At 37.2% G+C, this 18,046-nt stretch overlaps 1 protein-coding gene across 1 annotated transcript; it reads left to right on the plus strand.

The window, feature by feature from the left end:
• Positions 1–214: 214 nt before the first annotated feature.
• On the plus strand, positions 215–16,218 carry EDNRA (endothelin receptor type A; the record flags this gene model as incomplete). Its single annotated transcript, XM_010294471.1, has 6 exons — positions 215–342; positions 7,618–7,816; positions 11,678–11,830; positions 14,526–14,659; positions 15,064–15,172; positions 15,515–16,218. Coding segments are annotated over 6 exons (864 nt in total), but the record flags the coding sequence as incomplete, so codon positions are not given.
• Between the last annotated feature and the right edge of the window lie 1,828 nt (positions 16,219–18,046).

Genomic DNA, 18,046 nt, shown 5'->3' on the forward strand with positions numbered 1-18,046 from the left:
CAGTACAAGGTCAACACCTAAGTTTAAAACTTTCACTCTCTGTGCTTCTATAGTAGCAGTTACTTCCCAGATTCACTCAGTACTAAGGATATGCTTGAGGTATGGAGAATTCAAGTTTACAATGGCTGTATCTAAGACAAGAAATAATTACTATTGTTACATACTTGCCAAGTTACTGTTTAAGTATTCTGATTATTTTATATCTTCTCTTTAGCTCCTTGCTCAGAAGTGGCCTTTTGGAGATTCTGAATTTGGACAGTTTCTTTGCAAATTCCTTCCCTTTATACAGAAGGCATCGGTGGGAATCACAGTCCTTAATCTCTGTGCCCTTAGTGTGGACAGGTACAGTATATTTTAACTCTTTTGGCAGACGCTGTTCTTGCCCTTGCAGTTTTCCCAGAACTGAGAGCACTCAGTATGGTCTGACTACAGTATAGACGTAACTTACATTCTATTTTTTTACATCATGGCTATAACAAATAACCACATCTATAGCTTAAAGTATAATATGAAGCCATTGGACTAATTAACTTTACAGGTTTTTTTTAAAGGTATTTAAAAGCTTTAGAATTATTTCAATTTCCTTTACAGACAAAACTTTATTGGGATTTGTCTCAGTATTCAGACTTCTTTTTTTCATATGACCTCATGTTTGTTTTATATTTGAACAGGATCATAAACTTCAGGCTTAAAAATAATTTTTTCAACTCACTGCCTATAGACTATAATTACAGTGTTTATTTTGATAACTTTTATAACTGAGTCTTATTGAAAAACACATTGGAAGCTTGATTTGATAGTTTGACATTGATACTTTGAAAATTAATGCCTCTGCTAAAAGTGCTCAGGAAGATACATAAACTTTTTGATAGAACAACAACTAAGATGCTTTTGAATATTATTCTTTTGTGCTTTTTTTCTTCATACATGTAGGGCAACAGCAGATGAAGACTTAATTTCTGTAAAAGCTATTTTTATTGGTCTTGAGTTTACTTGATCATGTTCTAGTCCAAAGTATCAGTAATTTTAGTACAGAAAATGTTGATAAATAAAATACATTATGTGTATTAGTACAGCGGTGCAAAGGTAGAAGAAATTTTTTAATTAATCTTGGTTTGGTTTTACATAAAAAGTTGATGTACAAGGCTTGCAACAGATGAGTAATGTAGTAATATTCATACCTGAAATATGGTTCCTCATTGCATTAGTAACTCCTTAGCTGAAGCCAGAAACAAAAAAAAAGTGTAACACAGGTAAATGATCTATTTCCATTTTTGAGTCTGAGAACTATAAAAAGAATTCTATTTCTCAAACAATACCTGCCCAGTATAAAATACAATCCCATGGACTGCTCTAAGGAATAAATCATAGATCAAGCACATATGACACAGAGAGTTTGTTAGATAAGTTCTGACTAATGCAGTTTCACCAGATTTAGTCCTATTGCTACATACATTTTCATAAATTGGAAGTAACTCAGCTGAAGCTACCTCTTTATAGATGCTTTTTTTTTTTTTTACAAGCACGCATTTGCTAATCCTCACAACAACCAAATGCTGTTTCCATTGGAGGATAAAGTCTTGTATGGGATCAGACTCAGACTGTTTAATTTCCTCCCCCAGTTTACATGCTTTGCCAAGGACATATTCTTTATCATCTGGTGCTCCTCTAGTAAATGGTTCCAGAGAATGTGTGTTAGAAAACAGATGTATACAGCCAGATTCTGATATTGGCTAGCACGAAGTGAATCTAGATTAAATCACCATGAAATCAGGATATGAGAGTGCCTTCAACAAGTTAGGGCGGGCACTGGAAGTGCCATACTCACATTAATACAAAAAAAAATAATGTTTGCTTTTTAGTATGGAAAATGAGTAAATACAGAATTGTGTGCTGTCACAGTTGGACTGTATCTGGTCTACAGTTATTTTTTCCTTATAAAAGCTCCTGAAAACTATCTCACTTATATTTCATTTGGGTGTCTGTATATGGAATTGCATTCTACGAGGTAGAAAAAGACAGAGTCAATTGGTATAATGAATTCAGAGCTCCGTATCTTTGATAATTGTTGACTGTCTGTCCCTCTTGCAGACTGCGGCCTTAATTTAGATCAAGATTATCTTTTGTCCTACAAGGACTATTCTCTGTGCTAACTACATCCTATTGTGAAACTCCACTCATTACTACTGCCACTTGCACAAAGTGACTTGCACTGACGGTGTATTAAGGTTTAACTGTGCATGCCCAAGCAGAACAATGTCCACTCACAGGTGGAGAGGGTTTAAGAGGCTGACAGAAAACACCAAACCAGCCATTCATCCTTCAGAGGAAGCTCACATTTGTTGCAGATGCCTTTCAGGCATTTTTAAACTCTAGGTCACGATGGTGATGATAGTTTGACTCTTTTTCTAAACAGTGCCTGACTGTGACTAAGAGGAATGATATTTCCCTTCCTGAGCTTTTACTCTTGCTTATGTCTTGGGCTTAATGATTTTGATGAAGAAATGGTTTGAAGAAGAAGAGAGAAGATATGGATCTCATTTAATATGTATACACTCTCTTCTTGCCTCCTCTGCATACCAAATTGCATAGAACAGCAATCTCAGGGCAGGTATTTTCATCTGGCCCAACGTCCATTATTAGATAAGTCAAGATTTTACCACTAAAACAAAGCTCTAAGAGCTTTACTGTATTAAGAGCTTTGCAATCAACACAACACTGGCTATCTTTAAAATTAAGAACAGTTGTGATGTCTCACAACGAAGAGGAATAGATCAATATCAGCAACAGTAAAGTCATTTAGGAACTGTTCTGACACTAATCTTGACAGTGCTTTTTACATCCTTGATCAAGTTTCCTATCTTTTCTGTATTGCTTTTCCCACCTATAGAAGACTGATGATACTTGCAGAACAGAAATATGTTCTACTAGTGGGACATTTGAACAACTAATTTTCTAATGCAGTTAAAAGGAATAGGGAAACAAAAGCACCTACTCTGTAAGACAGCAGGCATAGGGGATTGATAGTCCACAGACAAGCTATAGCCCATGATTTACTTTTCATATACTCCTGGATTTCATTGCATAAGGCCCACAGTACGTTTTCTTTTCTAATTCAAATTAGATACCACTGTAGTAAAATTCATCCAAATTGTTTGAAAAACTAATCTGGCCACAACAAGAACCACAACCATGCTGCATCAATGAGACCAATACTGGAAGGCTAACTAGAGTTCTAGAATTATTCTTCACCAAAGAATGATGAAATCACAGAGAGGGAGTAGAAAAGCATCAGAAATGATTCAGTGGCCTTACAGATCTCAATTTTTTGCTTATCAAAAACAATACTTAAGAAGCCAATTAAATACAATATCCAAGTACTGAAATACAGGTGTTGTATCAGATATCCATGGGGTCTTTAGCTTAGCGAGGAAAGATATAATAAGAAACTATAGAACAAGGTTTCAGCCAGGCATATACCAAATGAAAATAAGGTATACATTTTTAAAAATGAGGGTGATTAACTACAAGAAGAAACCACCAGGGAAAGGCAAAGGTGTCTTGCTTTTAATGTTCTCAGATCAAGACAAGACATCCTTCTGAAAGAAATGCTTTAAGCAAATTATAACTAGATAGGCATGCAAAATATTTAATTGTATGTATGTATACTTCACAATGTAATGATCCCGTGTTCTTAAATACTGTGCATCTCTAAATGAAAGTAGCAGGAGGGACTACAGAGGCCATGAGAAGTAACTCGGAATAAAAGGCTAAGAATGGGAGAAGAGGGAGGAGAGGAAAACAGAGGAAAGAGAAGAACTGAAGGGCACAATATACTAAAGTTGACAGCACATGCATGAGCAGTAGAAAATGAAAAGGGGAGAGAGGAGCCACAACATTGAACAAAGAAAAGGAAATGACCTGGAAAAGAACTGAGTATTTTAGACGAGGTTGGAGGCAAAAGGGAAACAAACAGAAAAAAGAAAAGTAAGACAAAACACACGCACACAGATTTTAGATTGGGGGATTAAATGATGCATGTATTTTACATCAGTTCCCTGGCAGACATCCTATATTTTCGAAGTATGAGGGAAATAAACCCTGCAGTATTTTCTCACTCCTAATTACGGGAGGTTTGTGGCTAGACAAAGATCCTATGTATTACATAACTCACAGAACACCCACCTGAAAAATTATACTACCACTATTTTTCAAATCACTGTTCCAGCAGTGCGTAAAAAGACCAAGTAATTGCAGGTTAATATGCATTCAGGAAATTCTGATCTAATGACTGAGTTTCCTATGCTTTAGCTGAAACCATTCATGAAATTCTTCGGCCAATAATTCCTTACCTGATAGTTATTTGAATTGTGAACTGAAAAAAAAAATTGCCAATAAAATATATACAGGACCCAAATCCTTACTGCTGTGCATACTAATCTTCTCATGTGCAAAACAGATGTAACTCAAACAGAACAGGTACAAAAATGCAAGAAAGGAAAGAATTGGATTCGCAATTTACAACCCCTTTGCCGTCACTTACATAGTTACACAGGTGACACAACACAAACATTACATTTCTTACTTGAAAAATATGTACAGTCTACAGGCCCCTGTTTGCTAAGAACATCATTCAGTCAAGGATGAGATAGTATCATGTACCTTGTGCAGCTGATGGGACCAACTGTAAAATTGCCAGTTAATAGAAAGTAAACTTCAAGTTGATTGTTAGATTTCCAGAGTTCACAAATACTTACATATTTGTGTGAAAGGTTGTGTTTCTATAAATATTCCATTTCATTAAAGCCAAAATCTGATATCTGGTAAAATGAAATATGATAGGATCACAAATTATTTAAAATTAAATTTGAATTTTAATACAAATAAATATGTGTGAGAAAATACGATGCTGAGCACTACTTTCTCAATCATCTCAGTACAGTTTATTTGTTATGATGCTCTCAGAGTTCCAATCTCATAGACCTCCTCCCCATGAGTGAACCATTGCCTCCCTCTTTTCCAATATTCTTTGACAAGGATACCTTTAAAAGATGTTTTTATTTTTAATCTGCAAGTCCAAAATGTAGTTTGCTTTAATATGTTCAAAATCTTTACACATACATTTCTGTTAAAATGATGTACTGAGAAACTGTCCATAGTACACCTGTGACTATGCTGTGTATGATATTGCTATAGATATCAAAACAAAATTTTCTAGTGTGTTTACTGCAAGAATGGTGGCATACAAAGCTCTGACACTTTCCAGTGATGTTCTGTAATAATACTTTCTGAAGTTTTTGTGAGAGGCTTACAGCCTGTTCTTGCATTCATGCATCTTCCTTCCTCTAACATTGAGGCTACAGGGGATTTAATTTGTAAGTCTTCCATCCTGTTATAAGGACACTTCCAAATGAAAAAGGGGATGTGATACAGGAAATCAGAAGAAATGGGGTGTGTGTGAATCCCAAATTACTGTTTTCGTCAGAGGAGGGCTGAGGATGCCTTTTAGTAACTAAATTTTACTGACCTCTGTACCCTATGTCCTATATCCTTTAACTAAAGTTTTTTTTTCCCATTGGAAGCTCTTAATTCCTGCCATCTCAGAAATTCAAAATCTAATACTTCCCAGTATACTCAAAGCATCCTAACACAGAGTTCTCAACTACTCTTTTCCTTATACCCTTGTTATCCCTGAGCCTTCAAGCACATGCCAAACTTCTGTATTCCTTCCAAACACCTCTCTACCATCCCACCCTAATCCTTCCTCAACCTAATCCTCCAACCTAAAGCTTTCTGATCTAAATTCCCCTTTCTTTTCTTCCTTTCCCAAAGCTTACCCATGCCTGCAACTCAAGAGCCTACATATTTACAAATTGTATCCTCCTGGTCTGTTGAGGGCACCTCCTTTCCCCAGGCCTTCCATCTTCCTTGTGCCTGCTGGTATGCTCTTTTTGTACTCTAGTTAACTGCTGTCATCAGCTAAAATCACCACCCCATTTGCTTTTGTCTGAAAAGCTTAACCTTGGCTCGTGCCTTGGAAAGGTGTTTAGGATAGAGATGGCAGCTATACATACGCAAATGTATCTGCCAGGACTCAAAGGGGCAGAAAATGAGGGCATGTCTGAGGAAGAAAAGAATACTTGCCATAGTCAGGAGCATAAAATGACACAGCTCCTTACAATTTATGATCTTCTTTGGTGACTTATTCTGACATTTTTTAAAGCAGATGAACAACCTGTCTTGATTTTTTTTCTCCTCAACTGAAGAAGACTATTTCATCAGTTGATGCCATGATATATCTATGTAGCACTGTAATGCCAAATGGGAAGGTGCTATTATTTGGGGAAGTAAAATAAGCAGTTTAGAAACTGTTACATCACATCAGCATGCATTTCAGACTATTACAAGACCACAAATAGTATTTGTTCTTTCCATAATTTTTAGATAGCACTGTCTTTGCTAAATTGTTGGAAATGCTAAGTAACTCATTTACTGTAGTTATTGCTAGACAACATTTAAGTCTGCTACTAAAAATTTTATTTATGGACTGGTTTGTACTCTGTATTGTATACTTATCGGTCTTCTCCAAACTATTTTTGAACCTTTTGACCAGAGTTGATAGACAGGTTGAGGTCTCACAGCTAATAAATTTCTACAAGTTCCTTGAAAGCTTGCAGACAAGTAGAGGAGAAAGACCCTCTCAGTTCCCCAACTGGGGGAAAGGCTGCAGCCTGGTATGAAGAATCCTCCAGCATTGCAGGGACAGAGAAGGTGAAGAGAGGAAGAAGAGGGAGAAATGCATGGGCTGTATTTGAAACTTCTTTAAGAATTCTTACTTTTTACCAAGATTACAGTTATGAGATGCATACACATAAGAAAGCAGGTTTCAATAATTCCACTTTTTACAGAACAACTTGCTACCTAAGGGATAAAGTAGTCGGAAAATATGTTGGTTTTGGCATGCACAGGCCTCAGCCATAGACTTCAGTTTCTCATCAGAAAGGTAATGTAGAGGCTGAGATAGCTGTCAGACTGCCCTAACTAGCACTCAGTTGTAGTCTAAGGCAAATACAGAATATGCTGCATAAATACAGTAATTTTAACATTGAATAGTGTAAATAGAACAAATGAATTTTCATTTAATGGAGAGTATTTTCACAGTATTTCATTGCATGGAAGCTGACAACACATCAGATAGCACTGCTGTTACAGCTGAAGTAGCTGAAGGAGATAGCTGTTTTGTATCTATTAGAATGGCTTGTGTGCCTGGAATCTTTCTTTCTTCTGTTATGTCAGCTGATGTAGTGAAAGATATAGTCTGTCCCCACAAACCTTGCCTACTTTAATTAGAAATCATTAGTGTAGTCCACATAGCAGAACTACATGCAATCCTGTGCCTAAGCAGAACAGTTGCAGTCAGCTCTCTGCTATCCACCCCTTTATGTGCTCTGATGTGTCTTGATAGCTGGTAGAGCCCCTGCAACAGGCAGAAAAAAAACAAGCAATACAAGTCTAAGATGTCAGCTTTAGGATTTTACTTAATATATAAAATTGAACCAAGATCTTTGAATTTAAGGACGAAACTGAAGGCTGGAAACTAATGCCTGTCTCTTTCAGGTACAGAGCAGTTGCCTCCTGGAGCCGTGTCCAGGGAATTGGAATCCCTATGATCACTGCTATTGAAATTTTCTCCATTTGGCTTCTGTCCTTTATTCTGGCTATTCCAGAAGCAATTGGTTTTGCTGTGGTACCCTTCAAATACAAGGATGAAGGTTATGTTACCTGCATGCTCAATCCTACAACTAATTTTATGTTGGTAAGTAACATCCTTTCTTTTCTTTTCGGAATCCACAGTATATAGGCTAGACAATTCAGATACTGGATTATAATATGCTTTATTCCTCCATGAAAGTGCAAAATGTATTCTAATGTATATTGGTGCAAAGAAGATCCTTCATTTACAGTGACCTGTCTTTACTTTCAGCTGGAGATACTAAATGGGACTTTACAACATTTTCATTTCTTCACTACTGAGAATTCTTAATATAGAAATTTGCAATTCAGGTCTGCTTAAAGTACAATCAAGACATATCAGGGTAGCCAGAACCTTGGAAGGTATTGTGTTTCTAGGTATAACACCTTTGGAGCTTGTAACTGTCAAAAACCATGTTTTACCATGATTAGTCATCATTTTGCATGCAGTAGCCAGCTCTTCTGGCAGATAAAGAAAAGGGTGGGGCCATGCTCTAACATAACTTTTCCTATTTTATGTGCACTTACAAAGTCAAACTGAGAATAATCCCTTCATTTACAAGAAATCATGATTACAAATCTGACAGACTCACATCTCCAACTTACTTAGGTAGCTCGGACACTGTTAGCTGTCATCTAGGTACAGCAACTCAAGAGCAAGAGAAGTGCCTGAGACACACCAGGCTTCTTTGGCATGTTTCATAGCCCTCATCCTCTGTGCTACTGCAGTTTAACAGTTGCCAATACACATTAGCTTGTTCAAAGCAAGTCAGGTGAGTAGTCGCTACATAATTAATAGATTTTTACTGCATAGGGGCATAGTGTTTTTCTACCCGGCCTTATACTGAGAAAATGGGAAAGTGGTATCTTAATTTTTTCTTTGTGAACCCAAAAAAGGGCTAGCCACCATTTGCCCAGTAACCAAAAAAAAAAAAGAGTAATATTCTCTTTTGTCTCAGAGAAGGCAGATAGTGCAAGGTCTTAAGTCTTGAGGGAAACACCATATGTTTTGGAGGACTAGTTTTTCATGGTAGAGTGCAAGCTTTTCTGTTTTGAATGTTTGGCACTTCTCCTTTTATTGGATCAGAACATGGCCTGGGCTAAAATTAGGAAGGATAGGGCAAAATGGAGGTAGGAAATTTAGAAAATAAAAAGTGTGGATGATTAGTGTTTTTCAGAGAAACATCCCCAACTTTGGTAGGGTTACACAGACTGCAGGGATGGCAGAAAGAACAAGAGACAACTGCAAGAGAAGACAAAAGGAATTCCCTGATGGAAATAATTAATGCAGGTGAAGATGGAGAGGAATGGCCCAGGACTTACTATATCTTTGTTTCTAAACTCTACAGACTATATGACTGTAAATACTGTAGTTATAAGAACATGATTTATGAAATGCAGCCTGATGAAATTTTCCCTTTTGTAATTGATGTTTTTCTCCACAAATGTGCCTGGACAATCTCCACTACCTCTCTCCCTAAGAAAAAGAATAGTCTTCTCTTCCCTCTTCTCAAAAACATTATAGTTCAGGTCTTCCATAGGCATGCTAACTTTAATGATTATTGTTCTGTTCTTAATGTGGTTAGTAAAATAGCTTGTTTTGTTTTATTAGCAGGAATTAGTATCTTTGACTTGCTCAGCATAATTCAAAAGTTCAAATCTCCCCATGCCAGTTTGATTTTCAAGGAAACAAACCAGCATTTACGTTCAAGCTGAGAGTAAATGTTGGACGTGTCAGTCAAAATGGAGTGTTGTGTTTCAATTTACTGCAAGCATGCACAAACATGAGATTAAGATGGAAATACCATTTTAACCTTAACTATAGTATTTAGTACCACAAACACCACAATAAACAATTACTAAACTTTGGGAAGGATTTATGATTAACTTTTGGTTTTAATAGGAGCTTTCTTCGTGTTTAAAGCTATCCTTGAAAGACTTAAAAGTTTCATGCAAGACCATGATTCCCAAGAGGCTGAGTGCACTAGGAAACTTATTTAAAATGCACATTTCCTGTAGAAAAACAGTTCCATGTGGGCTTTCAAGACAAACAAAAGAATGTCTACTTCTCTTAAATCAACGCAATTTTGTGCTTTTTGAAACTCAGGATTCCACAATTAATCACTTACAGACATTTTCATGTAGGTTTTATAACTTAACCAAGCCAGGTCCTCATACAGAATTGATGCATTGGTCAGAGTTATGACACAGAACTCTATGTGAGTGTTTTCTTGACTGACAGGCAATGCTCACGAAAGCTGGTAGACAGAGATGACAGGAAGTTTTCCTTGTAAACATAGCACGCATTCACACAGTACACATTTTGTTGTGCTGCCCAACCAATGTGATTCTAGTCTGACTTGGAAGGATTGCCCATGGAAAAGATAATTGTCTCCATGTATTTGTAATCCTTTTCTCTGCAGAAGGAGTGGTAATTAGATTTCCCCTCAGTACAAACTCTTCAAATATGAGGCATATTGTTTTCTGGTTTTCTGCTGGCAGCAGCTCTGTTCCCAGTGGGGGAAATTCAGCCCCAAGGAGAGTTCAACTATGCAGCAGACTGTAGCCCCTCCTCACGCAGGGATGAGGCTAATGAGGAGGAGGAAACAAGCTAATCGACACAATTCAAACTGTCCAGTGAGGTGGGGTTGTGGCCTAGATACCAGAAGCATACTCTAAATTAACAAGCTCTGGAAGCAGCGAACTGTGTTGGGGCAGAGGGAGAAAAATCAAAAACATTTCCTTTTTCTTAGTAAATAAAATTTCTAGTGTAACTAAAGCAGATTTTAAAATTAATATTATTAAATACTAGTCTATTAATCGCATCTATTTTTTTAATCTTTCAAAGTTTAGTACTGTTCTAAATGTAAATGTAAATGTAAATAAGATGTCAAAAGTTTGACTTTTTCAAACAGGATTCGTGTAATCCTCAGTTATTAGCATTTTGACATTTGGTGTGGGAACTGTGATGTTACAAGAGCACATCCGCTATGAATAAACAAGCTAGGGGAAAGATTATGAGAAAGAAGGTTCCCTTTTACACACATCCGTCTCAGTGACTAATAACATAGAGACAGGAAGTATTTAAAATGTCATATTTCAGTGCACACTTTTGGCTGAGCATAAAAGTTAAAAACCAAGATACAGTATTTTCTCAAGTCTGAAAATATAATTGTCTACAGAAAAGAGTAATTTTAAATGTTTTGACAAATGTAGTATTTCCCATAATATATAAATGTATTAACTTAAACCACAGCTAACACTTAAATTACACAGCAAAGTACTGCTACTCTATCAAGTCCTGTCACAAAAGGCAAATGCTATGAATGGCAGGCAAAGGGTTAAAAGTAACTGTACCACTAGAAGCCACCCGTCCTAAGCTTTGCATGTATCAGAAAAACACTTATGAAGTGGCTCCTATCTGCCCAGCACATAAGCATACCAACTACCAATCTTCTCACTGATAACAGAAGGTGATTAAACTTACAAGACATTTTGAATTTTCCTTTTTTGGAATCAGGAGAGAAGCCGTGGAGGTAAATGGCATTTCCTGAGACAGGCTTTTAGTAAGATTTGTTATCTAAAACTGACACTGTCTACATTTTGACATGTCTTTTTCTTGAAACTGGAGTCCAGTTTTCATGAATGAGTGCAAATGTTCAGAAAACACAACCAAAAAATTAATTCCAACCCAAGATATATTGCAACAAAGCATATCCATAAGGTAAAATGAATGTTTACACTGTTACAATTCCCATTTTGATGTGGGGCCAAAACATGAACAACAGCAAAGTTTACATCATTTGTGCTGTTTACCAATAGACAGATACCAGCGTACCAACTGTCACGCTTTCCAAGACCTTTCTGTCGTACTTTCCATTGCATCATAAGAAAATATCTTCTCTCTTCTTTACCTTATCTACAGTTTTACAAAGATGCAAAGGATTGGTGGCTGTTCGGTTTCTATTTCTGCATGCCACTGGCGTGTACTGCCATCTTTTATACGCTAATGACTTGTGAAATGTTAAACAGAAGAAACAGCAACTTGAGAATCGCTCTCAGTGAACACCTTAAGCAGGTAACTATTAGGAACACCAATGTTTGGAAATACTGTTCTTCTCTCTTTGGGTTAGCTTAGAAATGTTTCAAAGTGTACTTGAATACAGTAAATTACAGAAATAGAAAGCGAGAATGTAGGTCGTTTATGACGTTAAGGTATTCATTTAAACCTGGAACACAAGACTAAATCATAGTATAAGGAGGTATTGAAGACAGACGCTCAGGAAACTACCCAGTTTCTTTTCTTAAGCATGTATGACAGTTGTGCTTTCCTGCTCTTTAACCTTAAATCACTACTGGCTAAATGCTTTGAAATTGAACTACAAAGATTTGCTGTAAGATGTTTCTTTTTATTCGTAAAGATATGACTCCATGGGTCCTTCCTACTTTTGGCACACTTTGATATGCAACCAGTTGTGTATAAAAAGCAATTGTAGAATAACCAGTTTTAGAATAGAGTGAATTTTTTTTTCATTGCACTTTTGCAGTACCACTACTGTAGCTGCTTTGAACAGAGCAACAGGAGAATAGTACAAACAAATGATCATAAAGTCACTCACAGAATCGTCAGATCTGGCTTTGCTGTTTTTGCAGCACTGTCTGATGTTTAGTTCCTAACTGAAATTTTAAAAACAATCTGTAGTTTTTCCCCTGTGTTAATGTCAGCCCCTCAAATGCTACTCTCTCTTTTAATTCCACATTCACAGATGTGAATCCTTAAAGCAGTCCCCTCTGCATCTGTGTGAGTTCTCTCAGAGGTTCCTCCTCTGCTGGTTCATTCCAGACTAGGGCACACTGGAAAATTCTCCCCTTGTGCAGATCCTCTACTTTTTCCTCTCATCAGGCCCCAGGGCCTGCAACACAGTCTGTCCTAGGGCCACACACAAGCTACTCCACCCATTAGAACTAGAATGGTATGTACTACAGAGTGGGGAAATCCACCCTCCAGCTTCCCCATCCTGACGTGCAGTGCCCAGCAAGCTACTCAGACTGGTTGCTGGAGGATGACATTATGCCACAATTTACAAATGCTTGTCTTTTTAACTATGACCTTTTGCCCTTCTTTCTTCTTTCCTTCCCTACAGCCTTGTCCACATTAATGTCTAGTCATGATCCTTCTGATATTTTGATAAAAGCTGCTATTATAAGAAAGAAGAAACAATAATAATCATATTCAAAGCCTAACAAGACTTACTGTAATCACACATTTGACTTTTAGTTTTTTAATGACAAAGCCTTGCAATGCTTACTATTGCTACATTATGGTGGCACTTTCAGAAGTGGTATTCCGGCCCCCTCATATGCTTCTCTTTATCAAATCTGTGCCTACCAAACACCACTGGTATGCATTGTCAAAAATCCACTAAAACATCTGTAAATCCCTAGAGCCATATAAAATATCCATCAAATTGAAATTATATCCTGACTAAGTATTATGATTATGAAGCTGTAATACAGACAAACGTTGTTTGTAGAGGAACTGTTTACTTAAGAACATCAAGATCACATAGCAAGGATCACATGCAAAATTAATGCCCCTGTACTCGGCGCTGGTGAGGCCGCACCTCGAATCATGTGTTCAGTTTTGGGCCCCTCACTACAAGAAGGATGCTGAGGTGCTGGAGCGTGTCCAGAGAAGGGCAATGAAGCTGGTGAGGGGGCTGGAGCACAAGTCTTATGAGGAGCGGCTGAGGGAACTGGGGTTGTTCAGTCTGGAGAAGGGGAGGCTGAGGGGAGACCTTATCGCTCTCTACAACTACCTGAAAGGGGGTTGTGGTGACGAGGGTGTTGGTCTCTTCTCCCAAGTAACTAGTGATAGGACGAGAGGAAATGGCCTCAAGTTGCGCCAGGGGAGGTTTAGATTGGGTATTAGGAAAAATTTCTTCACTGAGAGAGTGGTCAGGCATTGGAACAGGCTGCCCAGGGAGATGGTGGAGTCGCCATCTCTGGAAGTGTTGAAAAAACGTGTGGATGTGGCGCTTCAGGACATGGTTTAGGGGACATGGTGGCGCTGGATTAATGGTTGGACTTGATGATCTTGAAGGTCCTTTCCAACCTAGTGATTCTGTGATTCTGTGATTCTGTGATTCTGTGATTCTGTAATATACTCTGCAGTATCCCTTTATGTAATATGATGCACACTAAGTATAAAATAATACATCACAGAGAATTTGACATCCTGACGAGGTACATGATTGAATGGGAACTTTTATTGCCAATTGATTTAGGTGCCTTAGGTTTACAGATTGCCCCACATCAAAGATTAGGTAGAAGTGGTTTATCAAGCAGGTGTGATCCCAGTTTCCCTCATACATGAAAAAGTTTTTCTGCAAAATATACATGTTTCTGAAGACAGAGGTTTATCTGAGAGATTGCCAGAAAATTAATCCAGTGTAGAGGAATAAGAAGGTTCAGGAAAGCCCAGCAGTAGATTTTCCTTGGCTAACATTGACAATGTCATGACAATGACCTGTGTGCTTCTGCTGCTCCAATCTCAGTGATGAGCAGGTTCTGTTGAGGATGGCCAGAATCACAAACATGACAAGCTCCATAAAAAACTGTTCAGGCACATGAGGTAGTCTGGAAGCTGCACTCTGGGAATCCTTGCACGCTTTATCTAGATTACTTACTCTACTGCCAACATCACTACACTGCTATGACCTACCAATATGAGTTAGGCACTCAATCATAGTTATCTTTACTTCTTTTTCTAGCGTCGAGAAGTTGCAAAGACAGTTTTCTGCTTAGTAGTGATTTTTGCTCTTTGCTGGTTCCCTCTCCATTTGAGCCGCATTTTAAAGAAAATGGTATACAATGAAAGAGACCCCGGCAGATGTGAACTGCTCAGGTACTTTATTTTCTATATCAATCAATTGTTTATACTGAAAAAATATAATGCTGCACACTTGGAGTTTATGTGAGAAATGTCATTGTGCGTGCAACTGTGGTGTTAGGAGACCAAACATTTTATTTTATGACTTTTCAACGGTATCATTTTCAGGTGTTTCAGTTTTAATGGGGTAGCATAATTTCAATAAATGTTGTCTGTCACCATTGCAATCACGTTCCTCTGCCTTTTGTGAACTTCTGTGAGACAGTTTATTAAGACCTGGCATGGCACAAAGTTAGATTGAGGGAGTTAAGTAAGAGAGAATTAGTTTCTGTGACAGAAGACATTGTAACCACAAAGAGCATGGACGTTCTACAGTATATGAACAGTTTAAATGTTTTGCTTTCTCTTTTGTTGCCTAGTTTCTTGCTGCCATTGGATTATATCAGCATCAACCTGGCAACCATGAACTCTTGTATAAACCCAATAGCTCTGTATTTTGTGAGCAAGAAATTTAAAAACTGCTTCCAGGTAAGATCTTCTTCATAAGATTTTATGTCCAGTTAATTAACTGTATTAAACCACTTAGTTATTACCTATTTTTAGCAGCTGGGAGAAGAGGCATGCAAAGGACTGAAGGATTATAAATTGTCTAGTTTAGAAGCTAGCAGTTCACATAGCACACATACCAAACTGAAAGTGGAACTATCCACTTTATCTGAAATGCTAAACCAGTAAATAAGTTTGACATAGTCCTCATATGTAAACATGTAAACTGCGATAGACATGTTCTATCTATTTCTGAATGAAAAATATGGCTGGCAATCTGCACAGAATTGATAAATTTGTGGTAACCTTTTTTTTTCCCCCCAGTCATGCCTTTGCTGTTGCTGCTCCCAATCTAAGAGTCTAGTGACTTCAGTGCCCATGAACGGAACAAGCATTCAGTGGAAAAATCAAGAACTAAACAATCACAATACAGATCGAAGCAGCCATAAAGACAGCATAAACTGAAAAATAAGGACTCTGATACCACTTCAGAATCAAACAGGAAAAAAAAAGTCACAACAAAGCTATTTCAACAGGAAGCCCAGTGACTGTTCCATAATCAGTTCAGACGTGTGCACATTTGTACCTAATTCTAGAGGTGACTGAGTAGATTGACTATAACTGTGATGTTCTGTGAACCGAGATCTACTGGATGGTAATTCTGTCTCTGAAAATGATACTGATATGATTATGACACCAAAAAACTGACTTGAACTACACAGGTGGTTTGCTCTTCTGAACCAAGCAGGAACTGTCCAGTGTCTGTGACTGGTACAATACAATCTTTTTACCTGATTTTCACCTAGAATTAATCCCTCCAGAATTTTTCAGAAGATATCAAAATGGAATCTGTCCGTGACTATATTTTCTCTCTGCCATTTGTCTCTTAATTTTTATTTGTGTGGTGGATATATTCCACGCACCAGTACGTTTTGCATGTTGTTGTTGTTGTTGTTGTTGTTGTTGTTTTTCAGGTTTATGTTCGAAAATGTTTTGGTCCACACCAGTATTTTATTTACTTAGGTTACAATGGGTCAGGACATTAGCTGAGCAAGCACTTCAGTACTTAAAAATACGAAGAGACCATTTAAAGTAGCATCAACATTTGGCACTTAAGCAGAGATTAATACCAAAAAAGAGGTATTAATAATACAGTACTATACTGTGTTATTTATTCTAATAATTTGTACAAAATGAACATAATAAACGTAATCTGTATCAAGCAAAAAGAATGAAAGATGCCCACAGAGGGGGCACCTTACAACGTGTTTTTAATTAACCTGTCATATTAATTCTTAAATTATATGAACCTATTAATCTATTTAGACTATAGCTGCGTTAAATCAAAGTCAAAATGAAGGTTAGTGGAACACAGTGAAACATTATTAAAGCTGTCCAAAGAGTTCTGAGAATATGATTATCACAGCACTATGCACAACACTACTTACATGTTGTGAACATGAGGTTACAGTCATAGTGAATGCAGAACTGTGGAAGTCTGTAACAGTTGGATGTGCACAAGGATATTTTGTGCCTTATGCTTACAGAGTTTTTTGTCTTACTCTCACAACATTCAAAGATTTTAAAGGGGTTTGATAGTTTATTAGAATTGTTAACCATACAAATGCTATGAATAATATACACAAAATATTGCTTGCATACATGTAAACTGGTGATTTATTTATTATTTCCATCCATTATGGTTACATGGCAAGAGATTCTTCGTTTGGCTATAAAAATTTTTAATAGGTAGCCTTTCATTAAATAGTGGAATTAAATAGTGTGGTGTTATATATTACATGCCTCATGCACAAATCTGCTAGAAAATTTATAGCATCTGTTGTGCCAGGCTGAGAAGCAGTAATTAAAATTCCACAAAATTTTAAGCATCTGTTACATTTCAAGTGAAAGATATAATCCTGCATACTTTTATTTACGAGGTCAAAATTCTAGTGCCTACAGTGACTTCTGCTGCACAAGTTTCCCAAATGTTTACATTCACACAAATCTTCTAAAGTATATTAAAAAAAAAAAATCTTTAAGTTGGTTTATGCATTTTTGTGTGCTTTTGTCTCTGTGACATATATGCATGTATAAATACATACAGATTTATGTTCATATGTTATAAACCTAAATACAGTCTTCTGACAGTGCTCTGTAGTAGTGCCTAAGAGCATGGTATTGAATGAGACTTGGCTGAATTTTATTCAAAACATGTCATCCTCAAACTGTATCAAAAATCATAGCAAATGAGTAACAATGCTTTCATTTGAATTGCTGAGTCTCTTTATATCCTGACACCTTCACTGCTCCTTTGACAGAATGTATTGAGCAGATGATAAAAGTAAACAGAAAACAGACATGAGGAATGGATTTAAGTTGTGAATTGCCACTTTATGTCAAGGCAGGAAAAAGCTTTGTGCGCATTCCCCTCTTCTGTTACTTATCTGATGGTTAGATGGACCAAAAAATTCACTCTATACCAGTAAGCCAATAATCTGATGGTTCAGAGACAATCTTTTCTACCTGTCTACATAAGGCAGTGAGCAGTAGCGACAATCCAGGACAGAAGCTTTAGGATTCTTAACTTCTGGGAAAAAAAGCATCTACCTACAAAAGTTTCAGACCCTGAAGGGTTTTCAGACCTTCTTAGGCTTTACCAGAACTGATACCAACCACAAGTCATGAACAGCTAACAGTTTTCCTTCCAACATTAACACTTCAAACATCTACTGCTTTCAAATCAATAGTTAGCTCTACTATGTCACAAAGATACAGATACATGTGTGCACACAAAGTGTACTTTGAGCCAGTTCAACCTAGATGGAAAAAACGTGTTCCTAAAAAGCTGACGGA

The sequence above is a fragment of the Phaethon lepturus genome, unplaced genomic scaffold (genome assembly GCF_000687285.1).
Source record: "Phaethon lepturus isolate BGI_N335 unplaced genomic scaffold, ASM68728v1 scaffold14619, whole genome shotgun sequence".
NCBI lineage: Eukaryota > Metazoa > Chordata > Aves > Phaethontiformes > Phaethontidae > Phaethon > Phaethon lepturus.